This window comes from Centroberyx affinis, unplaced genomic scaffold (genome assembly GCF_046629955.1).
Source record: "Centroberyx affinis isolate AG114_WGS23_722 - 3 ecotype Tasmania unplaced genomic scaffold, CSIRO-AGI_Caff_v1 ptg000189l_1, whole genome shotgun sequence".
NCBI classification, from domain to species: domain Eukaryota; kingdom Metazoa; phylum Chordata; class Actinopteri; order Beryciformes; family Berycidae; genus Centroberyx; species Centroberyx affinis.
The window spans coordinates 326,195-354,077 of record NW_027278884.1 but is presented as its reverse complement, the minus strand read 5'-3'; the positions used below and the strand labels follow the sequence as shown (position 1 = coordinate 354,077).

The 27,883-nt window shown below is 43.1% G+C and overlaps 2 protein-coding genes across 2 annotated transcripts in view; one reads left to right on the top strand and one right to left on the bottom strand.

Moving 5' to 3' along the window:
- Window positions 1-1,017: 1,017 nt before the first annotated feature.
- Window positions 1,018-16,665, bottom strand: nfat5a (nuclear factor of activated T cells 5a). The gene is made up of 12 exons (XM_071537621.1): window positions 16,393-16,665; window positions 12,242-12,370; window positions 9,868-10,510; window positions 9,518-9,701; window positions 9,199-9,389; window positions 8,893-9,065; window positions 7,803-7,937; window positions 7,631-7,683; window positions 7,331-7,463; window positions 6,715-6,899; window positions 4,382-6,614; window positions 1,018-4,094 (listed from the first exon to the last, which is right to left on the bottom strand). The coding sequence occupies exons 1-12, from the start codon at window positions 16,463-16,465 to the stop codon at window positions 3,688-3,690; spliced, it is 4,539 nt and encodes a 1,512-aa protein (XP_071393722.1). The 5' UTR covers window positions 16,466-16,665; the 3' UTR covers window positions 1,018-3,687.
- A 5,060-nt stretch (window positions 16,666-21,725) lies between these two features.
- wwox (WW domain containing oxidoreductase) overlaps window positions 21,726-27,883 on the top strand; it is a 123,570-nt gene continuing 117,412 nt past the window's right edge. The window contains exons 1-4 of the mRNA XM_071537822.1: window positions 21,726-21,942; window positions 22,495-22,559; window positions 23,068-23,125; window positions 23,562-23,731. Coding sequence (XP_071393923.1) covers window positions 21,836-21,942; window positions 22,495-22,559; window positions 23,068-23,125; window positions 23,562-23,731 — 400 coding nt within the window. The 5' untranslated portion in view covers window positions 21,726-21,835. The remainder of the gene's footprint in view (window positions 21,943-22,494; window positions 22,560-23,067; window positions 23,126-23,561; window positions 23,732-27,883) is intronic.

Genomic DNA, 27,883 nt, shown 5'->3' with positions numbered 1-27,883 from the left:
TAGTTCAGATGTATGATAACACACTGGGGTTGACCTTTATCCCTACTGCAGGGTCTTCAGGCTAGATACTAAAGCTCAAGCTACACAGAACAGATACAACAGAACTGTTGGAGAATGTGAAATAGAAAGCGAACTAGGAAACGTGAGCAAACTGATAACACACAAGATACAGCTCACACTATTGGCAATTAACAGTTTTAATTTATCATGGTTGCTCCTTTTGATCTCAAGTCAAGCAGTTCACAGCAACAATAGTAATGTTGACAAGCACATCAACACAAGAAAGCTCTCCATAAAACAACAATCTCCACTGTCTCGTCCCTTTTACCTCACATGTACAAATCTCAAGAGGCATGAAAATCTCAGGTTAAAAAATAAAGAACACAACAAACAAGTTGACAGTCAACTGGTTAAGCTGCACAGCAGTATTATGTTGAAAGTAATCACACTGATATTTTGCAATGGATTTCCAAGGAGAAAATGTTAAAAAAAATAACATCAAAATATACTTGTATGGGCTATGGTTATGTTTGGGTTTAGAAGGAAATTTCACTGAAAAGCGGCCTGATGTTGAACAGTCCTTGAGAATAAAAAGGACAAGGAGCCAGATCGTAATGACACAGAAGGGACACAGGTAAACATAGCAGAGTACTTGTTTAGTTATCAAGGCACACAAAGTTCTGTTGAAAGCATCACAATTGAAATTCAAGATACCCCTGCAGTATATTTCACATTTAAATATACATGGATATTTCATTTACATGACCCATGGACAAAACCAATCTCGTGTAAAGGTTTGTGTGCTATCATCACCATCATTAAATCAACATTTCACATGGTGGTTTCAGATGCAAGTGGCTATTTGGAGAGTGAGACTGAGCATCCTAGATACGGCTGGACGTGGAAACATGAAATGAGACAAGAACCCAAGACAAAACACTCTCACAAATGTACAGTGACACAAATGACAGTTGGTTGCCCCCCCCCCCCCCTCCCTAAAAACAAAAAAGTTCTCTAAAACTGTAATTGGTCCGATGTTAGATGTAGAGCAAGCTTTTTTTTCCACACCATGAGGTAAAATTTACATTCATGAAACTGAAGTCACAGGTTGGCTTTCTGTGTTGGTATGGCTTTAAGAGGCATAACTGCTCCAACTTCCGCAACATCATGTGCTCTTAAACCCCGCCCCCCAAGAGGAATGGCATGCTTGGAAACATCAGTACTAAGCTCTGACCTGATCTACAGTTAATGGATGGTGCCATTTGAGATGCATGACATTTCAATCAAATGTGAAATGTGTCTAATCAATAATAAAAAAAAGTAACAAAACACAACAAACCTAGCCCATGTATTATCATGTTATACAGGATGGGTAAATTCATTGTTAAAAACAGCAGTAGAATTATATTCTAACATATTTGCTTGATGTCCACTTAATTACATTTCTAGTTTCAGTCACACACTTGACAATGAACCTGCGCTTGAGTTCAGGAAAACATATCAACAATGATATTCTGTGCTATGAGCATAAACCAAAAAGTTTAGTCTTACAAAAATACTCTACAATTTGATTCATGGGTACGAAATTCTAAAAAAGATAAGTTACTTCAAAATGGATCACTCACATCTGCAGGACAAAATAGTATGAATATGAAAATGTAAACAAATGCATATGAGCAGTTCTATCCTAGTAGCTGATTAGTTCTCATAAAATTGGCTTGTGATAATGTCAAATTGGCTACTGTTGTAGATATGGAAAGTACAGCAGTGTTACTTTGCATAAAAAAAAAAGAAACAAGTAGGTCAGCATATCAGAAGAGTTAAATGAGTATCGATTTGGTGGAAATGTTACTGCAAGATTAACTGATCTACAAAACAAAGTACCTTTACACGTCTTTTCTAATTTCTGTACTAAAAAAACAAAACACTGAACTGCTATCCATGTAAGAGCTGCATAATTTAAATGAGTAAATAAGTACAAATGAGTAAACATCATGAGGGCATTTGAAAGGACAATATGAGACAAGACAACACTTCAAAACAGGAGCTTTGGTTTGCCTGGGTGCACTCCTCTCCGACCCCGCCACAACAGCCCGCTCTCTAGACACAACTGTCTGAAAACTAACAATTAATGTCAGTACTATCGATATGAGTAGAAACTGTAAGTATTAATATCACATCAGAAGTGCCCATCACTCCTGTACATAGCACCATAGATAGAATCAAAATGGCGGCCTCTATGTAACAGAGATTTCATTTTACCAGTGAGCCCCTGTTAACAACACAAGGGACGGGTACTGGTGCCAACTTCACATGGCGCCGGCCTGCACACCGTACCAACACTGAGACAAAAAACTTAAATATCTAAAACAACACAAGGTAAAACAGTCTCAAGTGACAGATTGTACAGTAAATAGTACAAATAGCAATAGAACGCAAATCCTTCATTCAACTAATAAATCAATATTTTAGATGTTTCGTCAGAGTGCAAAACACAAAGGCCTACTCACCTTACCACTCCAACACACTGAATAATGACAATCAATGCTTTTGTGGGAATGGTTGTTTTTTTTGACAGACTTGACTGGACCACTGAGATTGAATACATAGAGGGATTCAACAGTGAACAGACATTCTATACAAAGTTATCTATGACCCTAAAAATATAGTGACATGAGAAAATGTAAAAATGCTCCGTAAAGATGTTTAAAATATTTACCCATACAAAGACGAACGCTTTGTGTTTTCTTCTTCTATGTTTTTGTTTTTTTAAATGGACGTTTCCAAGTACAAATCAGTTGGGTCAATAGAGAGCTGTGGACGGATATAAGGATTAGCTGGTTACACAAAAGAGGTTATAAAGTGCTTAAGATAAAATGTTTATAAAACCACACAACGCTTCATTTTCACTAGTGGAAAGTTTCTTTCTATCCACATTGAATTGGTAAAAGTTACCAACTCCTTAAAAAAAAAAAAAAGATACACACACTACATAGTTGAATGCTTCTTAAAAGTTAACCAAGAAAGCTTCTGCGAACCCAGTGATGAGTAATAAACATATGAAAACACTGGGAGGTGCCAAAACGAGCGGCCAAGTCACACGACTCATCATATCTGACATCTGACACACATGTGCAATCTGATACCCGATCCATAGCAGGCCATTTTCTTCTACTCTGTCCGCTCTTTCAGCCTCACAATCTCATATCCGTCTCCTCACCGTTTTTCCCTGTGGCTCTGACATTCTTTATCCCTTTCCAGTTTTTCCTCCTCTCCACCAAACCTGGTCACTCCTCACATTATCTCTTAGGCTCACATTATTAAACACTCTGAAAACAAACACTGCATATGTGAGACTGATTGATGAAGCAGTTATTACAGGCCTCTCTGATCCTGCAAGAGGGGTAATAACTCAACAAAGGAGGATTCATCAATTCAACAAAAGTTGGTTGTACATGGGCTATAATCAATGATAAATATCCACCAAAACAGGAGTTACATGAGCTCATATTGTGGGTTTTGAGTAAAAGGGGCATTTGATTCTTAAATGTTCAGAATTTTTGAGAGTATTGTGGCATTGGCAGAGAAAACCACTCAACTCCAATCTGTGTCTGTGGATCTTGGGATGTAAAACTCTGGGATACATATCACTCACTCTCCTCAGTGCCCATGTGGTGTCAGTATTTATCACTGCTTCTGCAGGCTCTCCAGCAGGTCCTCAATTTTATCCATGTTGGAGGAGGCAGATATCGATGCCTGCAATGTATTCTGTAAGCTGCTCTGTATCTGTGTCGGTAGATTGGTCTGCATTGGGGTTGGCAGGCTTGTTTCTATGGCTGCCTGTAAACTGGACTGCAGAGCAGTTTGTGTGTTTGTCTGCATGGCGTTCTGTAGGTTGGTCTGCAAGGCGCTCCCTAAGCTGGATTGCATTTGTGCCTGAAGGGTGTTCTGTAAGCTGCTGTGTATGGTGGTCTGCATTGGGGGCCCAGTCTGGGCCATGGGCTGGTCCAGGAGAGGCTGCATGTGACTGGGGTTCTGGGTCTGGCTCTGGGCTGACAGGGCGGGTCCAGAGGGAGTCAACAGCTGGGGTGAGTCTGAGAGAAAGAGAAGATGGAGATATTCCACTGTTAAGAACGAGTAGGTAAACAATTATGGCATTGGAACAACTCAAGGAACATTCAGACATGTATAGCTGCTGTATAACTCAATGGGTAGAGCATGGGTAGAGCATGGCACCAACACTGCCAGGGTTAGGGATTTAATTCCCACCACCCATGCTAAAAAGGTAGCACTCATGCACTCACTGTAAAGCACCCTTCAACACTCTCAACACTTTCATATTTGCTGTACTTCAGACGTGAAGAAGACCAAATCATCTTACCATTCTGGATGCCAAACACAAACAGGTTGGCCTGTCCCTGTGGTGCCACACTCCCACTCACTGTTGTCTGGAAAAGCTGCTCGGGGGGCTGCTGGCCAGGGTTGGCTACCACACCGACACCACCCTGCACCACAAAGATGGTTGTGCCAGGGGCTGCAGCCTGGCTGCTCAGCTCCTGTGTGCCAATAGTACTCTGCAGGCCAGATAGAGAGGTCTGTGGCAGGAACAGCTCCACAGGTTGACTGCTTGGGACACTGCTGGAGCTGGGGCCCACCTGCATTGGCTGCTGTTCCTGGAATAGGTTCGGTTGCCGGGGTTCACTGGACGCAGAAGCGCTGCCTGAAGAACTCTGGTCCTGGAAGGACATGGGCTCTGCTGGGTCTGGCTGGGGGATCCCAACCCCGACCCCGATGCTGCCCATAGAGGAAGGGCCTTGGGTCTGAGTGCTGAAGAGTAGTGCTGGGGGAAGAGCCTGGGGGTTAAGGTCTGTGGTACAGAGGAGCAGACTGGTCTGTTGGGGCTGAGAGAGCTGGCTCTGGGGGAGAGGGTTAGCCTGTGAGTGGCTGGGGATGCTTTGGAACAGGGAGCTCTGCTGGCCCATTGGAAGCTGTTGTGCCTGTTGTTGTTGGTTCTGCTGTGGAGACTGTTGCTGCTCCATGGGGGTGCTCTGCTGCTGCATTTGGGAAAGCTGGGCTTGGGGTTGGTTCTGAAACATAGAAACAGACTGAGGCTCACTGGCAGACGTCTCCATGGAAGAGAGGAATGCCAGCTGCTGCTGTTGCTGCTGTTGAGGCTGAGGGTTTGGGACCGTCAGTGTATTCAGAACAGTCAATGTATTCTGGAGCAGGGCAGCCTGTACCTGCTGTTGAGAGCCTTGGGTGTCTGCAAGAGGTCTGGGGGACTGGAAGAGCTGTTGTGGGGGAGAGGTGTGGGATGGAGGCTGTGGTGGGAAGCTGGTCTGGATGGTGAGCAGCTCCCCAGCCTGCTGCAGGAGGGAGACGGGCTGCTGTGCCTGGGGGGCGGAGTGGATCTGGGGCTGGAGCAGCTCAGCCTGAAGCTGCTGTTGGAGGTTCTCCAAGACTTGCTGCTCTTGCAACTGTTGCTGCTGTTGTAGGTTGCTCAATGCTTGATTTTGTTGTTGTTGCTGTTGCTGGTGCTGCTGCAGCTGATGTTGTTGTAAGTTGGTAAGTATTTGATTTTGTTGTTGCTGATCCTGAAGTTGGATGTTGTTGAGGACTTGCTGCTGCTGATTTTGTTGCAACTGCTGTTGTTGTAACTGCTGTTGCTGCTGTTGTATGTTCTCCATGATTTGCTGCTGTTGCTGCTGCAGTTGCTGTTGGTCCTGTGGCTGTAGCAGAAGTTGTTGTTGGATCTGCATGTTGCCAAGGACCTGCTGCTGTTGCTGCTGTAGATGTTGCTGTTGTTGTTGATGTTGTAGGTTGTCAAGGATTTGCTGTTGTTGCTGCAGTTGTTGATGCTGCTGAAACTGTTGCTGTATTTGCTGTTGCTGCTGCTGCTGCTGCTGTTGTTGTTGTTGTTGTTGTATTTGCTGCTGCTGTTGTATCTGTTGCTGCTGTTGTATCTGCTGCTGCTGTTGTATCTGCTGCTGCTGTTGTATCTGTAGCTGCTGTTGTGTAGTTAATGAGTTCTCTGTGGTTCCCAGTCTCAGACTGTTCATGTTTTCTTGGACGTGTTGCTGCAGGGATTCAGCAGAGGGCGTGGGGTTGTACAGCACAGAGTTCAGCTGCTGCTGAGCCACAGCTGCCTCCAAGACCTGCTGGAGTGTGGTGTTGCTTCCAGCCTGCAGCTCCCTAACTGCCCTCTCCAACTGGGCAACCTCTTCCTGGGGGAACAGGGGAACTTGGGACTGTTGTGGCTGGGGTTGAGAGGGGGCTGCCATCTGGGGCATGGCCACAACCACGACCCCACCACCACTACTGGAACTCTCTGGAGGAAGACTCTCCTGGGGGTCTCTAAGGAATTGTTGAGGGACTTCTGGAGGTATAGGAGGGATGGTGGTGTCCCCTGATACAGGGAAGGAGGTTGTGGGGGCAATGTCTTGCTTTTGTATAGTGCTGAGGGGCTCTAGGGTAGGGAAGACAGGAGGAGCCTGGGGAAGCTCCACATCCTCAGGTTGTAGAGGTATGGGGCTCGGAAAGGACTCTCCACCTGGGTGAGGACTAGAGTTAAGCTCCAGGGTCTGCTGCACTGAGACCAGAGGGTCTGGGGACGGCTGAGGAAAAAGAGCAAGAAAAATTTCATAGATTGAAATACTGAAGAAGATATTTTTTATTTATTTTATCATTCTTGACATGAAAATAACAGTTTCCTACCTTGAAGACATCTGTGGGTGGTGGATTGATAGACACTTCCATTGGTGTGACCTCTTGCCGTTTAGATGGTTGACCAGAGGAATCAGATGGGTCAGAAGTCATAGATTTGATCTGGCCATCAAACATACATGTCTTGACCAGGGATAGTCCCTCTGTTTTTACTGCCAGGCCGAGTGAATTATCCACTGAGGGTGAGAATGGAAACACAGGACCAAAAAATGTCTGTGAGAGGATTATGCACCATACCTAGTCTATACCTAGGGCTGCACAATTCATCATCTATGATCCTATATTGTAATTTAAGTTTCCACAACACATATTGAAACATTTAATTTCATCCAGATTGTCCACTGTAGTTGAAAATAGTCAAGATGTTGATTTAAATAGCAAAAAGTATTTTTTCCCCCTAAAATCATCAAGACTCATAAATGTGAGTAATTATCATGATCAGAACATGTAGCAAAATAATTATCATTTTCATTATCATTTTAGCCATATGCAGCCCCATCTATACCTCTTGAATTACGGAATAGGCCTCACATTCCAAAGAGAATACTCCCTGTTGCTTGTAAACAGACAAACTAGATAACCTCTGCACTAAAGCTAGTGGGTATACCTGAGTCTGGAGTGTAGGTGAATGGCTGGGCATCATGTGATCTACCAGCATTGGTCATCACAAAGATTCCCACAGAAACGGGAGAGGTGACTGATAGGTTATGGAACGGAGGGACTGTCACTATCAAATGGTTCTGGAAAACAGAGCAGAGAGCTTAGGAGGGGCCCAAAAGAGAAATCAAATTTTATACGAAAATCTCATGGAGATCATGCTCATGGGAAGCAGAAAGGTTTGGTGTTCAGCAGTTTATATAGTGCAAGGAGGAACAGTGGAGTGTACATGTCAATCAGTTACATTTACCTGATGGAATAGGTCCATGTCAATCTTTGCCTCAGCTTGCCAGGAACTATCATCTAGCAATGACAGAAAAAAAGATTTTAATTCCTCTATCCACCAGAACTTTACATGCAGAAAGACATATCCATAACTGGGATACCATAAGTGAGAAAAACTGCCAAGCTGGCTACAGCACCTGCGATGTTCTCCTGGAAAATGACTTTGGTTCCTTTGAGGAAGTTTTTTCCTATGATGAATACTTCCTCCCCTCCTCTCACTGAGCAGCTGTGAAGGCTTTTCTTCAGGATCTCTGGCACCCCCGCTGGTTGAGCTGGAGAGAGACAGACGAATCCAAGGAATAAAATGCTGCTGCGCAATAGTGCGATGAAGGGAGGGCAATATCCCATGTGCCTGCCAACCGCTAAGCACTGACAACGCATAGTATCGCTTACCAGTCAAACAAAAAACATGTTTTTGACAAATACGTGTCTCTAGAGTACATATACCAAATTTCATGAAATTCAATCGACCGTATTGATAGACAAACGTTTGCCTTTGTGACAACTCTATTGGTGGGCTTAAGCAAGGCAAGGGAACATTTCTATCCATTTTATATTTCATCCAAATCAGCGTATAATACTATCATTACTGGATTATTAGCGCCGCTTGTCCTGCTTATGGTGCTCTATATGCCTGCTCTGTTGAGAGGGACATTATATTTTCAGTTCCATTCCCCCAACCACCTGCCCTGACACAGAAGTGCAAAAGGAATACTTGTTCCTGTTTAAAAAAAATCATGACCAGAAAGCTTATCTGAAGGAAGAGAAGAAGTGAAGGGGACGTGCTAAAGTGGGATAAAATCCTGCCCCAGGTCCTTACCAATAGTTTACACATGTACCAGGTCTCATGCTAATTGGACAAGCTGTCATTGTCTTATGGCCAATTTTGTGATAGGCCATACCCTCATAACAGCTTCTTTTGACCATTTGGTGTGCAGATGTGTGCTCATTTAAGTCTAAGGGCCCAACTAAGCAGTCTGGCTTTTGTTTATGACTACTTCAAATTGAATGGTTGCTAAGATATATCACACATTGCATATCACACATGACAAACATCTTCACAGACGTGGGATGCAATGCAATGAGATGTGTGTTCCGAAGAAAAATATCAGGAGTTCATTCAGGTGGGAGAGAATCAGATGGGTAAAATAAGTTTGTAGCTTTAACTTAATACATTTTAAGCTTTGTGACCATTCTGATAACTACATGTTGCACTGGGCTACTCACTGCAGAGGATGGGTGATGATGGGGTCTGTAGAGTGAGGACTGAGCCATCGGGTTGGGGGATGCTGACCCTGAAGGCCAGCCTGGCACGGGTGCTCTTCTTCTTGGACCCGGCCACACCGATACGGGCCTCCACGTCCGCATTACGCAGCTTCAATATTCCTACGCAATCCACACTGTAGAGACACAAGACAGTCATAGGTGACATTGGGCATATATAACAGAGCACACAAACTACTCCTCTCACATCAACACAGTCACATGTACATAACTACTAACACGCCCCCAATAAAAAAGATGGCCCCTTACGCGAGTGTCATGTCATTGGTGGGCTCCAGTGGGATCTCAATAACGGTGGTGCCCTCTATGTCTACTTCCTTGCAGGCTGTGGTGTTGCGTCCCGTCACTCTACATGCCTGATAGAAACCGTGAGGCTTTACTCTGCCTGCATCGTTGGCTACAAACACCTGCAGCACAACCGGCTCACTCACACCCTCCAACTGGGGACAAAAACACAATTCATCTTGTGTAAAATACTTGACTTGACCATGACAAGTAATACAAAACATTACACCGTTAAAGAGGAAATTTGTTCAAACTTGGCTGCCTGTGTATGTCTTTCTCAAACCTTGACAGTGGGAAAGCCTTGCTGTGTGCGGTCTTTGACAGAGCCTCGGCTGCCCTCCGTCAGGTAGCGGGCTCTGTGCTGGGTCTCTGGCTGGACCAGGATCTTTAGCTCCTTCCCATCACTCCTCTGGGGGTACTGACCAGACAGCGGCCCGCCCTTCACCAGAGTCCCTGACTCCAGAGAGCTGCACAGCAACAAACATCACATGATGGCATTAATATGACTTCCACAAATTCAATTACCCTAAAGGAAACAAAATTAAATGACATTAAATGTATCCCAGCAGGGGGACAGGGGAGGTCTGAGTCGAAAGGCTGATAAAATGTGCATTCGATAAGGGTCACCCCCACCTGGCTTTGGGGCTGGTCTTGTCTGGGCCCAGCTGGGACAGGACAAAGTGAGGGGCCTTGGCGCTATCGGCATCAAACACGTCCATGCTGTCCTCTGGAGGAGCAGGCTTGGGGCCAGGTCGCTGGCGAGGGGTGCGTTTTCTGGACTTTCGCGGGACCTCGGTGTTGTCGTTATACGAGCTGGAGCTGATCAAGCTGAAATTGGAGGCAGAGTCGTCGGCCCACATGCTGCTGCTGTGCTCCGAGTCTGGACCTTGTGGGCCAGAAGGGGGAGGTTCCTCTTGGCAAGACATCTGGCTGTCGTCAAGTAGGTCCTCGGGGGGTGGGGAGATGCTCAACACAGGCCTCCGTTTTGATGGGGTATTCTGAGGCTGCTGTACTCCTAACCCTGGTAACACTCCTGACCCTACGTCTCCTGCTGCAGTGTTTGCTCCACTGTTGCCTCTACCTGGGGCAGGCAGAGCGCCCTCCGCACCGTGCATCTCTGAGGCTCCAGCTCCATCACCTCCACTGGTGTGAAGATGTTGGGGAGCCTTGAGGTGGTCTGAGGCTGAGGTAGAGGGGCCTGTGGAGGGACCAGAGCACGGGACTCCCATGGCCAGGGAGGAAGAGGCAGAGGGGCTGGAGGTGGAAGAGGTGGCATCTGTAGTATATACAAATAACAGAGTTAGTGCAGATGTTCAGCACAGAGCAGGCTAGCAGTCCCATTCAAGCAGCTGAATTTGTGCATGATTTGCCCTGATTTCCCCTCTTCCCAACTCTAATTTCAATGGACTTCTGTTATATGCCCTCACTGTGCATGCGAGAGCTCTCGAGCATTGATCAAATATTCTGAAGTTAAAGTTGAGAAGGGTACTATAGGCCCCACATTGTTTTGATTCCTACAATTAAAATCAATGTGACAAAACTGACATGCTTTGTTTACAAAAACAAAAGCAAGCTACAAATTGTTACATACACATTGCCAGAAAGAAAAATAACAAAATCTGGTCAAACTTTCTTGTACAGCCAAATTTGCAAGCTGGTAATGTGGCGCCAAATTAAATTTGCCGGGTTACAGTAGTTTGTGCAATGTGCATTCAGTAGTATACAATAGTTTGCGCATGCCAATTGGAAGATTTGGTTGGGACTGAGCGTAGCCATGGAGACAGAATAAACAAGCCTCTGACCTATGGAGCAGTGAACTGCAGACCATTTTATATGCAGACACTCCCTGCCTCAGAGGGAACTTCCTGCAATAAAAACGAGACAGCCAATGAGCAACAAGAGAGCTGATGATTCAAGACTCAACTTCTGTCAATCAGTAAATTGGATGAGTTAACATACTGAAGGAAGGAGTAACTTTTGAAGTTGATCATTTATAGACACTTTGAAGCAAGTGTAGTTGGTTAATGATGATCTGAAGGACATTACAGTTGTCATGCGTTTGATCAGCAGTGCTTAGGGCCAGCTGGGTCAGACAGGATAGTGAAAAGGTAGCGTTAACAAAAGCGCTCTCTCCAACTTGACTGTTGACCAGTTAGTTTGCTCTCTAGATGGAACTCAAGAGAAGAATCCTTCACGATGTTGACTGCCCTGAACCATGATCTAAGATCAGACCATATTTCCTTTTTTTCTAAATTATGTTTAAAAGACAGTCTACCAATGGCTAGGGGCAACTTCTTTGTTTCAGAGGAAGACAGAACCTGCATCGTTTCTGAATTTGTCAGCTCCTTTTAAAGATGGAAGTAGATTACTCATTCAGCTACAAAGTTCAAACAGTTGCAAACCTCAAACACCTATCTGATGACCTAGAATGGTGTGAGTGTGTAAATGTGTCAGAGAGGGTGTGAGTGAGGAATGTACATTTCTTGCTGCTTTGGGCACATTCTCTTGTTAAAGCATTTAAAAGCAAAACCTAAATAGAGGCTATATTGAGGCCTACACAGAGATGTGCTTAGGGGATGCTTCTACTTCTTCTATTTGCTTTGCTGAAATGAAGCAACATGCGTCATGTCCTGACAACAACAAATAACTAATATTTCCAAAATGCAATTCCATCCCATAACATGGTGGATGTACAAGATGACTGATCATTTAAGGTAAGACTCAAAGGGATCTGCATCAGGCTACACTGCATATACCCAATTAAAATCTGGTATGACTGCATCTTGTCATGCCCGCAGCATTCAATACCTTAGCTGAGGTATATTATCTACAGTCAAAAATATTCACAGTCCCAGAATGCAACTGTAACTAGTGAAAGGGTGAAGTTGCCCCTAGACACTGATGCAAGGCCGTATTATCACTGCCACCCCTGTTGTTTTGGGGAATGGCTTGGCAAGGGGAAGCTGATCCCAGATCATGGTGTTAGTGTGGTGCGTAGGCAGCTCACCTGAGGCCAGGGCTGCAGAGGGGGGCGGCCCCGCCTCTCCCCCACTCTTCTGGCTCATGGTGGGTGGGTCTGTCTGGGCGGACGAGGGCTGGAGCTGGAGCTCTTTGGGGAGGAGGTCATATACCGACTCTGCCATAGAGGATGCGGAAGAAGGGAACAACATAAATTAGGTTGAGAAAAACATAAATCAGAATATTGTTTACTGCTGGACAAAATAACTAGAAAAGGTTGTCCACTCTACGTACATGGTAATGTCGCTATAGTGCCCCCCCACAATGAAACTGTGATAATATAAATAAGGCATAGCCCCTCTGACACCAATTTCAGCACAATTGTATATCATATATCATGATATAAATACACAAATAAAAGCCATTCTTAACTGTAAAACTTACTGGACTTGATCCTGGAATGGGCCCAGAAGCAAACCTGGGTCTCATCACCAAAATTAACCCCCACATCTACAAAAAATTCTATAGTAAACACAGACATAGCACAGGGTATCTAATGATAATTGAAAGCAGCCCCCCATGGGGTTGAGTAAAATAAAACCCAAGGAGACATTCCTTGATCCTTGATGGGAGCAGGATTCCCAGTAGACTATAACCAAACACCACAGCTTCACTAGAAGAAACCACCACTGATGGTAGATAAACACACCATTAGATAGTTCGGTTGCTAAGAAACAGGGGCCTATCGACACCCTGACATGGATATTTCAGCTGTGCATCAGCAGCACCCAGCATGTGTAGCAGTCATCTGATACTCAGCTATGACTTAGCACCAGCAGAATGGTGAGACTGACAGACACATGATCTCTCACTTCTGTGACGTTAACGATGCTGTTGAGGAAGAGACAACACAAAGTCGCCGCAGTCCACACAAAAACTACGCTGGGCACAAGTTCAGAGAGCTGTAGAGAGGCGAGAAACTGAAATATTACAACAGAAGCACCAAGTGTCTTAAACCAGGCCGACCGGAACAGGCTGTTTTCAAAACAATATAGAAGGCTAAACAAAAGATCTCTATCAAGCCTTGGCAAACTTGGCCCATATCATAACCTTTTATGTGGTCGTCTGGGAGAGAGCGAAGTGCGCACAAGAACCATGGGAACCCTCCATCTCTGTCCGTTGTGCTTTGTTCACGGTGTGGAGAAAGTGAGTCTTTGTGCATGGATGTATTCGGGGTTGACTGAGAACCCGACATGACCTCAGTCCTGACTGAGTCACTCTCTGACCACTCGCAGGTCACACAGCATAGCAGCCCCAGCACAGCGACCTGCCACACAATTTCTTTTCACTCTGATTTTTACACTACATTCTAACTCCCTCTAGTTTCTGCCCACACACACACTGTCCCATCCTGCTCAGCACTGGGCGATTTGAATAGATGGAAAGTAGAGAATTCACAACAGCTGAACCTCAAATTTACATCAAGTCAAAGATGGCAAAGACACCGACAACAAATGAGACATTACAAAAACAAGACCTCATATACACTATAGGCCTACATGTATAGAGTACGTTCAAGAGGTAAAGTGACCTCTATTTTCATATGACTAAAATGTAATTAAGTTAAAAAGAAATACATGTTTAACTTGCCAAATCCCAAGATCACAAATGAATATTGGACACTGATAATATTCCTGAAATAGCTTGATGTGATTTAAGTTTTGGTGCCTACTTGCTATAATAGAAGTCAGATGGCATTTTAAATGGGCTTATGTACACAGCTCTACAACCTTGTCAGAGTGTGTCCGCAAAAGTGGGCTGTAACCCACTAGCTGAAAAAACACTGACTTTAGCCTACACTTATAACAATTCAATTACCTCACCACATAGTTATGCACTGCTCACATTACACATGCCTTAAAAGTTTTGCCAAGTGGCAAGCCCACCGGTCCATTTTTATTCTTTGCAGCTGGCCTGGGGCTTTGATGGGGGATGACAGATGAATAGACAATTCTATGTTTTGCTATGCTATGTTTTTGTTGCAAATGAAAAAATATGCAAGCCAAGAATGTATCTCAGTGCCCAACAATGGCTGATTTGATTACACTCTTGTTGGACACATATGATATGCTCAAGCCAGAGTACAGACAAAGAGCTACTCACTGCTCTCAAACCACAAAGAATGCCATTTTTGGCTATTTACACCATCTCTGTTTCCCTTGAAACTAACACAGAATGGCAAACTGATTTTTAGTTTCGCTTCTCCATGGGCGTGCTTATGTAGATGAGATGTTTAAAGGAGAACATTGGCGTCAGTTAGAGTTTACTGCTGTCTACATCTAGTTTTCATTTCCCCAAATAATTTTGCAATGCATGCTGTATGTAATTAACTTTACGGTATTCAACCTAGCTTGAAATTAACTGCTGTCCGAAGAGGGGCCTGAATAAAAAGACATAGACATGATGACAATAAAGTTAAGTTTTTCTTTTTTATTATTCTTCACTAACTCAATCTATTTGCTTTTTGCAATCCACTTAGGTGACAATCCTGCCATCATGGCTCAAACTAGATGGTGTTGAGAAAAGAAGATCCCGCACACTGCTCTTGCTCAGCATCACAATTTATTGACCTTCAAACTAGATGGTGAAAGATGTACACTAGCAGGCCCAGATGTAGGCTAACTTGGCCTGCTGTCCATTCTCTCACTTCTAGCCTGATATAGATGAGGTGTCCCACTGGAGATGTTTGATGAGCAAGTCTGCCACCCCACCCCCACACAAGCGCACACCCAATTACTGAGATATAAATAAACAGTCACCATGTGATACAGTGTGACCATATGGCAAGCTCAACTGAGCATTTCAGGGTCACAGAACAATGCTTACTGCTGGCTCATGAGCACCCTACACACAGCAGCCAGACAGATGTGGTACCAGCGGGTCAGACGGCAGGTGAAGGCTGAACTGACTGGACTGTGGTTGTGCATGCACATGCTATTGGTCAACCACTAGGAGTCAACATGTAAACTAAAATTAAGTCTAGGAGGGGAATTAAGCAGCAGAGGAGACCCAGTTCCAACCACAATGCAACATAAATTCTTGTGAAGCAGGTTACTGCACCACTAAAAGACCAGCGCATGACAACACAACATGATACACAAGGCCTACTCATGAATAAGCAATGGCATAATGTTAGTTGTCAGTGTTGAGTACCGGATTCAGAGAAATTATCTCTGCACATGGAGGTGACACACTGGTAAATATCGTGGAAAGTGACACCTTCCGTATCATCTTTAACTAACTAGGCAAGTGGTGGGATGTAGCAGAGACTGAAGAGGAAGGGCTGCTGTATGAGTGAGTGCCACCCACTAACCTCTGACCATAAGAGTGTGTGTTCTGGGTTAGCTGCTAGATGATGCAGTAACAATTCCCTAATAATAACAGAACAGTTGGTGGACACATGTCCAAAGCGCATTACAGTGCCATGAGTGAGTACATTTTGGCATTGGTGGGCCCGGTGGGATTACTCTTCACCCTGGCAGTGTGAGTGCCATGCTCCGAGCTATGAAGTATGAAGGGCCATTAACTGCATTCTTTCTCTGAAACTAGAGAAAGGTGAGGAAGATATTTCTGGACCCATTCCATCAATGAACCAAAACAACAGGAGACTGTCACTTGACAGAGCTAGACAAGGAGGATTAACAAAACAACACACACGCAAGACTTTTCTCTCTCTCGCGATAAACACATGCATACCCACACCTCTGCAGAATCCCACGAGGACTAAAGTAAACCACTAAACAATGTAGTGTGGTGGCTGGAGTGACCTCACGTAGTTGTAGGAGATCTGGCTAGCTACTAGTCTGTAGTACCAAACATAACGTTAGCCAGCACCTGGACAAAACAATAACCTGTCTCACTCAAATCTACTTTCATTAATAACTACCAGCTTGTACACATAGCTTGTCCACGCATGCGACAAGAGTACAGCTAGCCAACCAGCCAGCCTCAATGGGCAAGCCAAATGTAGCTAACTAACTCTGCTAACGTTAGCTACACTGGCTGGCAGTGGAAAAGAAAGCTAACTAGTGCTAGCTAGCAGCTTAACGTGAGCTATCTTGACATTCACGTTAGTTCTGACTAAACCAGGACAAAACGTGTTAGTGCCGCCATCGTAACCCTTATTTAGCAAAATCTTACCTTTTGAGTATAGGGATTTAGGGGAATTAAGGTCGAGATCCGAGCTAAGGAGGGATATAAAATCAGAGGGCATCGCAACGCTTCATCGAGGGGAGGGGAAGCGGACACCCTCTTTAGATCAGAAACGAAGCCAGCTGCTCTTGGCTAGTAAATATTTGCGTTTTACAGGCGGAATGTTGTTAAAATACAGAATATAACATCGAAGAAATCTTAAAAACAAAAGCAAAACTTTAAATGCCGAAACAACCGTTTATTAGCACGTCTCACGTTTAGTGTGTGTGTCTTTGCTGAGAGGAGACACATTTGCTGCTACGTTGTGGCGAACGCAAACACACACACACACACACACATTCTGCCCAGCGTCGGTCGGCCCCTCTCCTAGCCCCTCCCACTTCTGCTGGCCAGGCGCATGCGTGTATGAAGAGAAACGGAGTGGAGTTCCAACCCGGAAGCGAGGGGAAGAAAGAAAGAGAAAGAGGTTCTCACCATTGCCAGTAATGTTAAGAAGAATGAAAGAAGCCCACTTTCCTTCTCTAAAGAAGTCTGTCATCCCTTATTTTGAGTTTCAGTAAAAAGTGTAACATAGTACAATTTGTTGTTGACATATCTTTCTGTTTCTGTTGTCAGCCAACTGCACGACCATGAAAAGTGACTTGATTCAGGGTCACAAAATGCTAGGAAGACGGAATTATTTTACAAAGTTGTTGTATCAAAAAGGGAAGGGATTCTCACCATTGCCAGTAATGTTTGTTGAACCCCACTCTGCTTCATCTACAACTCAATTTTGAGTTTCAATGAAACATAAAACATAGTCAGTGTTGTTACTGCAATATCTTTCTGTTTCTGTTGCCAGCCAACTGCACAACCATAAAAAAGATGAATTCAGGGTAGCAAAATCTTACTAGACCAATTGTGTCAAAAAAACAAACTGAGAGGTAACAAGATAATCACAGAAGTCCTGGGAAAGGACTTCCACCCACCTCAATATAAGTCAAGTATGTAACTATGTAAAATAATAGTTGAGAATGTTTTTCTACATGAAATTATAAGCACTATAGTTAATTTCATTTATTGTAATGTCTTCCCTTGTGGTGATCTTTTTAAAGACTTGTGCCATTAGGAAGATATTTGCATGAATTTCAGTGCATGTAGGGGGGCGTGTCTACATAATATTGTTCTGGCAATGGATAACCGAACTAAGTCTGATGTAATTTTGTAGGCTGTAAAGTTACCTGCTACAAAGAAGCTATGTTTTGTTCCATGAAATAAAATATATCAACACTGCTGAGTGTTGCTGGCTGTGCTCTGTCTACACCCATGGAGGGATTTGCATGGCGCCCCTGCTATACCTTCAGCATGCTTGCTGGGTAAGCAGGGAGCTGCTAGAGCAGGGCCATCATCGCCAACCATAACTGTATTACCATTTGTTGTAATACGTGGTTTTATCTTGTGACTAAAGTGGTCCTGACTGAAATTTCACCTTTGTGAATTTTTGTCTTTCAATTACTTTTTATATTGATTTTTGCTAGCGAAATGCTAATGATTTGGGAAAGAGCCATCGCTATTTGGCGGTATGTTGTGATTTTATATATGAACAGTAATAACTCTTCAATGCAATGCTGTGAAAATGTTTGTCATTTGAATGTACAACACACAGGAGATCAACAGGAGATCAAGCTCTGTCAAAGACAAACGCATAAACAAGAGGTAAGGAAGTCGTCTGCAAGAAACTACACAACAAATGGTGGAGATGCTAATCTGTGGCATACAATATGATATTTTAATGCGTAACTGAATTAAAAAATATATGTATATTTTGTTAACAACCATGGTGTGAATATTGCTTATCATTGCTTCACAAACCCACAAAATGCTGGAACACTAAGCTAACTGCAAGTGATTTTTTTTGTCCCATTGCTTCAAAATCCATCAGAGTCTACCTCAACAAATAATGAAATTCATATAGCCTAGAGGGACTCGCAAAACTAAGAATTATCAGTACATTAGCGTTGGACGTTGTTAAAGGCAATCATTTTACATCCTTATTCATTTTCATGTTAGACTGAAAGGGGTCGGGATCCGAAAAATAATGTTACGCTTGTGAGGACAGTAAGGACTACAGGCCTTTACACACCAACAGCGACGCGAATAAACGGCACGAAATTGCGAATAATTCGGAGGCGAATTTTGACGCGCCTGACTATTCACATCAAGCGCGACGCGATTTTGCGAATAAATTATTAAGGTTCTAAAAAAAATCGCGCCACGGAGAAAAAAATGGTCTCAACATCAAGCGATGATGACCTGGTGCTCCTTTTACTTAATAAAAAGAAAAAAAACCCGAAATACCTGGGTACACTCAATACTGACAAAGAGAGGAGAACTTGGTGAGTTCCACTGCTTGGTTCAGGAGCTTAAACTGTACCACAGCTGTACACATCTGTGTATGAATTTCTAAAATACAATATACAGTATACGGGGAAACGGAGGAGTAGGCATTACTTCATTATATTAAATATTACAGGCACATTGCCAAACGTGCTCGAGCAACAAAACGGCACAAAGAACTGAGCAAATAAATGATAAAACAATAACGATCTATAAGGTATTTAAAAAAACATGACAGGCTCTTTCAATCATCGTGAATTTACTGCATGGAATGGAATCCTTTGGATGCGCCATTACGCAGCGCAGCTCACGTTTCCTTTACATGACGCGGTGCCAATCACCCTGAGCAACGACTTGCAGTGTGTTTGAGGTGAAACCAGCTGCTGTTCTGGCTACAGCTGTGGATAAAATAGATCATAGTTTACATATGTTGTCTGTGAAGCACTACCATACTCTCAGTTTGGCAGGCGATAATTTAATTTGTGCCTATATTATATCTACATTAGCCTTCCTAGTCCACTGTATGAGTGAACGTGGATCAGAGTGTGCCTCTGCCTCACCTGTGCGTAAAGGCGCATGGCCTAACCGTCATCCCCGTACCCATTTTGATTGGTCAGATGTGTACATGTCGGAGGCGAAACCTCGGAAAAATCGACCTTGGTCCGAAAAAATAAAAGCCGCAATATCGCTCAGCGAAATTACGTCGCTGATGTGAAAGCTTGCATTGAATGATACAGGTTCGAAAAATATTATTAACGTGCGAATTAATCGCACGAAAAAAACGCGTCTGGTGTGCAAAGGCCTTACATGTGGGCGTGCTTTATGACCATTTAAGGCAATATGTGCTGGCTCTTCAGCAGTTGTGGACTTCACTGCCCCCACCTGCGCCACCTTTTACTCCACTGTGCAAACTCTGGCTCGAAAACACAACATGTGCTTCAAATAATCCAGCAGAAAGTCCACTTTCACATTCACTTTGTCCATTATTTTCTGGTTAGTCGCCTACTCTGCTCTGTGTGTCCTTCGGGCAGCCAAATGCCAAACAGTTGCTGCTGTGCACCTTCCTGCTCTACAAATAGGCTACACTAACTCTCCAAGAATAGCATCGGGAATTTATGCTATATATCATAATAGACAGTTATCATTTTAGTGATTTTTACAGATGGATTTTAATGGTCATGCATTTACTTCTCAAAAATAAGAAAATATGTGACACAGGATAATGAAAGTAGGCCATGTGCTGAAGGCCTATGTTATGTTGGAATCTGGTTGGAATACAGGAGAAGTTATGATAGTTTCAATAGGAAGAGACAGCAAATGTTAAGTATCAGTATTACAAAATTGGGCATAGCCTATAGGGTAGATTTTGCTGAAGTAGCAACTGAACAAGTATCAGAAGTAGCCTACAGAATCTGTGAGAAATTATAGAAGTAGCCTATATAGCACCTTTAAGATGGTAATGATAATGGGCTCCATTTCATGTTAGTGTAACTGGAAATGAATGTGCTGAAAAGAGCTCTAAAACTCAGAGATTAGACTTGGACATACAGGATCAATTCTAGTCTGTATGTAGAGCATGTTCTTTTTCACTGTAATGCATACAATTTAGAAAGGGAAATATTTTGTGCTAAGCATGCCTGTATTACCGACCGGGAATGCAGGGCACATGCCCCGGGGCCCCAGACCACCAGGGGCCCCAAAATATTCTGAGTCCTGCGTCCGTGTTCAAATTTTGCAACATTTCACTAATTTCAATTGAAATGTGCAGCCAAGTGGGACCCTGGCACACACTTACCTGCCTCAGGCCCGTAGGCAACAGTTTAAAATGATTATTGGGGCCAAAGTCACAGCCTCTATTGACATTTAAACATGATTTCTTTTGATACGGAGGCCCCAACCACAATCCAACCACAATTATTAAACTGCCACCTATTGATTGTATGTTTATGGGCAGTACATTTAGTGAATATCATCCAACTAAGATACAGAGTGCTAATTATATACACAGGTGGGGGGTCTAGGTAAAGACATAGTCAAACCTTTTCAGTAAATTTCAACATTTAACTTTAAAACCTTAAGGCCACAACCTGCAATCCAAATGGAAACAAAGGGAAACCCCACCACCTACAACTAAAGCTAGCCTTGGGGTTGGACAAATGTTATCACTCTCAACTTGAATTAACGAGTTCTAAATAGAAGGAATGGCAGTTTGTAATAACTAAACCTGAGTTTCAGTTAACTTTGAACCTGTAAAAGGTTTACGTTTGTATTGTTTGTGCTTACCAAGAGGTGGGGGGGCCCAATAGGACATGTGCGCCCAGGGGCCCCGTGGTTGGTTAACTCGGCCCTGGTGCAGAGGATGGGACTTGAAATATTGAGTGTTGTTATACAATCATCATACTATAAAGCAAGGAATCTCTGTCTGTATGTGTGTCCTTCACATATCTCGAGAACCGTTCGTCCGATCTACCTCACACTTGGCGGGTGTATTGCTGGGGACCCAAGGATGTGCAGTGTCGACTGTGAAGTTGTTTGGATGAGTGGTTCTCGAGAAAGCTGCAAGCAGCAATACCGGAGGCCAAGCAAGGCCCGTTCCGAACAGGGAAGTTTTGAACGGGCACTGCACTCGTAACAATAATGACACAAGGGAGATAAATAGAACAGTTTTCTATTAGAAACAGGATTAGAGAATAGGATTTACCCCCCCGCCCCAACACACACACACACACACACACACTTACAGTGGATTAGAGCCTTGATTGTACACACTCCGGTATAGTGGGTGGCGGTATTAACCTATTAAAGCAGGTTTGCGCCCCGCCAATAAACACAAAGACGACGAAGAAGAAGAAGTAGGAGCAACTGGCGAACATTTATTAGCCTCAATTTCCCAGACTGCATGTCGGCGCTCGTCACCGTGTTGTTGCGGAAGTGCCGGGGAAAGATTGCTGTGATCTTAATTCTTTGCTCTGACAGCTGCATCCATCCCTCAGAATAGAGATTCGTTGTCGGGTTAGCATTTACATCGCCGTCGTTTACGTGGAAAACTCGAGTCATGGCGGCTCTAAAATACGCAGGTATGGACGATACCGATAGTGAGGATGAGTTGCCTCCCGGGTGGGAAGAGAGGTCTACGAAGGATGGATGGGTCTACTATGCAAAGTAAGTGATATCTCTAGTAACGTTAACATCTTAACAACAATACTGCTATAGTCAGGTAACAGTGATATCTAAATTTAAGGGCTGAATTTAGCGTAAGTTACATTACCAGAGGTTCATATCGCTAGCTATAACACTCTCAAACTGATCTCAGCTTGAATTGATAGCATGAATCCAAGTCAGGTAGTTTGTCTGACACTAAACAAAGTCTCCCAAGCTCAGGCTGAAAAGAGTGAGTTTGTGCTGTGAAGATATCTAGTCTGCTGCACAGTGGTGGCCTGAGTTGTATAGTTTAACATTAATGCCATGGCTTAGAAGCTGTGAAATGAAAGGTAAAGGGTAGGCTGAACTTGAAACATACTCTCTCTCCTGTAATCTTTTACTACTCTGGAGACTGAGTCCTGAAAGCCCCATCACTGGTGGGACAGTGGGCTACTGTTGTCTAAGCTTATGGTAGTAACTTAGGTTGTAAGCATATGATTCCCATATTGTTTCAGCTTGTCAGGTTAATCTCTCCCTCCCTTCTTCTCTTTGATTTTCTCTGTCTGCCTACAGCCATGATGAGATGAAGACGCAGTGGGAACACCCCAAGACAGGGAAGAAGAAACGTTGTGCTGGAGGTTTGCTTCATTCAGTTTCCTGATTTCCATCTGCTCCAGCAAATGATTACTCTATTACTCCAGACAGAGGTTCTTTAACCTTTTCAACTGGAGACCCAAATGTGATATTTCATCTGTCTACTCCTGAAACCAAGACTCATTAAAAACATCACTTCTCTTTTTATTGGAGCACCAACCAGAATTAGGCCTGTGATCCAGAGTTTATGAAAACAGGGCACAGGGTCCTGCCTGTGGCAGCTTGAATTGTACATTATGTTCTGTCTCTGTGCATATGGATGAAGGTTTTAAATGGCTCTGGATGCACTCTAATGGTATTATAGCATCACTTTTTTTTTTATTATATCAATAGCAGCAGCCTAGCCTGGATATAGCCTGTGTATGGTCTCTAGTAACAAGACCTGGCAGCCTTTTGAGGCCTTATTCATGCTGCAGCAGGGGTATTAATCTGTTCATATGCATTCTGGTTATACACAGGTTCAAAAATTGTGATGTCTTTCTTTCTCCACAGATTTACCATATGGATGGGAGCAAGAAACGGATGATAAAGGACAGATATTTTATGTTGAGTAAGTTCCAGATGTTGTAAATTAGAAGCAAAGTCAAAATCTGTAGACTAACGAAGGTTACTTGACCAAAACGTTGTGCCATGCAATAAAGTTCTTGTGAAGTGAAGACAGTGTGCGGGAGTTGACAGATTTTGACTTTATCCTTCTCCTCCGACACACCTGGCACATAGACACGGTTCTGCAAAGATGATCTTTTTAATAAATTAGAAGCAAACAGGGATCATAGCAAACAGGCCTGTTTGCTTAACATGTCAGAGAAGAGAAAGCTTCATTGAGCCCATTGGCCCTACAGGTTATGCTATTGGCTGTACTCAGAACACAGGACTCCTGTTTCTGTTATTTACTGTAATAACAACTGTCTTATTAAATTGTTTTTCATTTCAACTCAACACAACACCCACCTTCCTTTTTCCTTTTTCTCCTCTGTCGTTCTCAGTCACATTAACAAGCGGACCACGTACTTTGACCCGCGCCAGGCGTTTACAGTGGAAGATGTGTTGGTGAAGCCAAAACGCTATGATGGAAACACTGCTGCCCTAGAGATCCTGCAAGGTCGCGACCTCTCTGACAAGGTAGTCCTCATTACTGGGGGCAACTCTGGGATTGGTGAGTTTCTTAATATGCTTCTATCTGTCTTCCCAATTCAGTCATCTTTCTATGTAGCAATGTTGGAGATATCCCATATGTAGTAAAGTGTATTTTCATGACAGAGCCACTAGATGGTGATGTGGTATTGCGCTGTGTTTGGAGGGTGCAAGGCCGTCTCTGATTCCCTGAGAGCAGAGTCCCCATCTTATCCCTCTAAAACGAGGCATTCATCAACATTAGCCTCCAAAATGATACACTTAGACTCAACAAATCATTCCTTAATACCGAACATGATTGTATTGAAGTTCATTAGCTGGGCTGAATTGGATGTCATTGTTAACTGTAATGAATGGTGTCCATTTGTACCCAGCAAATGCATGGCTCACTATATAATGGTCTGGAAACAAATGTATTTCCTCCTTCTTTTAGTTTAAATTAGCACAAGTAGTGGCCATTTATTCAGACTTGCTGCTTTGTTGGGGATAGATAACGACAGTGTGAGGGAAATCAAATAAACATAAAATCGTTAATTGTCTTTATATTCAAATCCTTTGCTCCAAGGAATGTCACAGCAGTGTAATTGCTGTGTGTACATTATATATTATGAGATGCTGCAAAACAGCACTATAGTATTGAGATTTACAGCAGCTTGGGGACCTTAACTGAACAAAGGAGACTGTAAACTAATACCTTACTGTCCTTGATGACTCTTTAACACAGGAACTTCACGCTTAAGTTCATTCTAAATGTTTGTAGCCGCAAAATGTCTATGATATCCACAGTGAATAATCTTCTCCCAAATTTTGAACAACTTTTTTCTTTTGTTGCAAAAACACAAAACTGCAAACCCACAGTCAGACATTTAAACACAAAATCAGATCTCAGGATTTTGTCTTATTGTCATGAACTGATAATAACATAAAAAGGATTATATCTAAACTGTATCCAATAATGCAGACACAAGACAGAATTGTGGAAGCATTTTAAAATTTTGGTTAAAAGGAGATGAACAATAATTTTATAGGGACAAAATTGCAATTGGATTTCACCACAAGAGGGCACAGTAGGTCTACAGGGCTGGTCGGTGTTATGGCTTTAAAATGTTATCATATTCACAGCTTCACATATGTGCCTGTTTTTTGCCTTGGTGATAAAAGTCTATAATGATAAAGTAAATCCATATTTAACTTTTGCGCTGATGTATTTAATAAATGAATATTTTCCAAATCCTGAGACAAGCGGCATTTCTCAAAAGAATGCATCAAAAAGCTACAAACACAGACATTTTTATTGTGTGATTGCTTATTAAACTTATATTTGTTCAACTTTTCTCCAAATGCATCAGATATTAAATATGCAGCACCCATAATTAACAGTATGCTAATAGTAATTGCTACTACTAGTGTTCTCCTTTGACATTCCACTAGCCTACCAGTGAAATGTGCTTATGCCAATTGGTTGGACACACTTAGCATTTTAATGGCATCAATAGTGTTTTAATCCAGTGTCAAGGCTATTTTCATTTTCTTCAGTGTTTTTTCCTCCACAGGATATATGTGACATTTTTATTAGTAATAGTGGTATATTATTTAATTGGCAAATTTCCATTTCAGGTTTTTAATTTAGCTCTTAGTGCACATGAAGTTGAAATGCGCCTATATGAGTTTATTTATGCATGAAATGTAATAGTCAATGGTTTTGTGCCCAACCTTGAAGCTCCATTGCGATAGTGCTGGGAGGCGACAGGACTGTGGTTTGTCTTGCCGATGTGATCGCTGCGCTCGGTTCACAACATTAGTCTTCCTCTCTCTGTTCCCTTTTGTAAATTAAAAACCAGTACCAACCTGAATAGTGTTTTTAATTGTGATAATGGAAATGAATGATCACAGTTTGTTTTCCCCTGATTTCTCCTTCTCTCTCTCTCCCCCCTCTCTCTTTAAAGGTTTTCTTACTCCTATAGACCTGTGGTTGTACACCTGTACCTCAGCATTGATTCCTAAGCAGCTTTGACCCGGGCTCAGGCCTCCTATCCATCCCCATTATACACTCCTGCTCTGGCTCTAATTCCCCTCCTATCAACTAACTCTCAGGTTATTTACTGGCCAGGGGTCTGTGGCACAGTTGTCCTTAAAGGGACATTTTCCTCCCACTGGGCTCACAGGTGGAATGCTTTTTTTTCTGCTCAACGGCATTTGTGACATTCAAATCTCAAATTTTTATTTTGTTTATTGTTTTTTTCCCTCGTCAGTCTCAGCAACTGGAAAACTGAGTTCAGCAAAACCTTTCTCTAAAAATAGATGTTTTTTTTTTCTGTTGAGGCAAAACTATATTTGTATTGTGCTCTCTTAGCGCATGCAGTCATCTTTGCCCTGTGACAGCTCTGTTGGGACCTGTACGTAGCTACATGTATGTGTTCAGCTGTCAGGGGAGCAGCGTTAGTCTCTCAGGCTCTCAGGTGCCATTTTGTCAGTGTAACGTATGTTGAATAGTGGTCAGGAATAACATGTTGACCCCCTGTCTCGCTCTAGCAGAACATGCAGGTAGGCGCATCTATCTATATCTCCCACATGCTATTTGTAAACCACAAATACCGTTTACCTGACGCACGCAAGACGGAACAACTAAGTTGAGGCATGGTCTTATTTCTAATATTAGCTGTTTTTTCCCCTCACCGGAATATTTGTCAGTGACAGCTGAATAGGCCGAGCCAATGTAAAAAAGATTTGTTGTCCATACATAAGTCATATTATTATTCTACATTTGCATTGTTTATTCTTTTTTATGTTAACGTGTAGAATTTCATCTTCAGCCCTTCCCATCCCCCCCAGTGGCCTACTGCAGTGGGAAAGCTCCACTCAATCAAAATGCATGCACTAAATTCCACATGGTGTTTTTGTTTAGGTGGAGGGTCAATGTCGGAATAAGAAGCAGAAAAGACTTAGGCGGGCCAGGCGGGGAATTGCCAGGATTTGGGACGGAGCGTTTCATAATGTCTCAGTGCCATCAATATGTCTAAACATCAGTCCCTGCAGTGTTTTAGGACTTTGAATGTTATTCTTATTCATGAAAGACTAACATTGTTCTATGTTTGTGTTGATCCCAGTGTTGTGTTGGGTGGATTAAGTGTCAGGCCTGTGCTCTCCTCTCTCTGGATGGAGAGATCCCTAAGCAGATGCAGTGAGTCGCGGAGCCGGGGGAGCCTCTGTGTGCAGATTAAACCCATAGCATAGCTTTGTGGCTGATCATTAGATTGAGGCAGATTTGTTAAGCATAACTGCCATTAAATTGGCTGCAAAGCCCTGGTATTTACTGCACTGCTGTTTATGAATAAGGACCCCCTTAAAGACCCGCGCAGCGATGCGTTAAACCCGAGCCTCGGTAAGGAGGGAAATGCATTATTCATAGTGGGAGGAATTAGATGGATAAAAAGATGTTCCTGGTGAGGGTGGCATGCGGTGCCTGTGTCCCAGTGTGTGTGTGTGTCTCTGAGTGGCTGCGTGTGGTTTAGAGATACACCCAGAGTGTATCTGTGTTCATATTTTCAGTCTGGTAGTGTTTTTGTGCTTGTGTGTGTGTGTGTGTGGTGTCCGCTGTGGGACAGGCCGATCTGTGTCTGGGTCCTGCTCCGTCTCCTTGGTGGTAGGTTATGTTATTGCAACTGAGCAACAGAGGAAATCGAAGGAGAGGTTTCTTTTCTTTTTTTTTTCAACGGGCATTTCATGTCCTCTCTGATGAATGTGTTTATTGGCTACGTAATGAGAACCAGTTATGGTTGGTTAGTCAAATTATTCAACTTTATTAACCTTGGATGAAATTCGCTATGCAGACCCAAACTGGTGTAACATGCAAAGAGTATTACGCTGGAGGCCAGAAGGGTTCAATAATGATTACAGCTCTAATATAATAGAACTGAAGTGGTTAGAGAGAGAGGATGGAATACATATATGTGCTTAAAGGCTGTGAGTGAAATAAAATGAAAGGGTACTGGGTTATTGTGTGTAGTCAAGTAGTTTATAGACCTATCGAGTTTACAGTCTGCGGATGATGAGGGGATGAAAGTTACATGAAGGGGGGATTTTGATGACAGTGATGAAAATAGCCCTCACACTCGGGAGGTATGTGCACAGGCAGGCTTCGTGGGTCTGTGTATGTCCTTGTGCATGTGTGTGT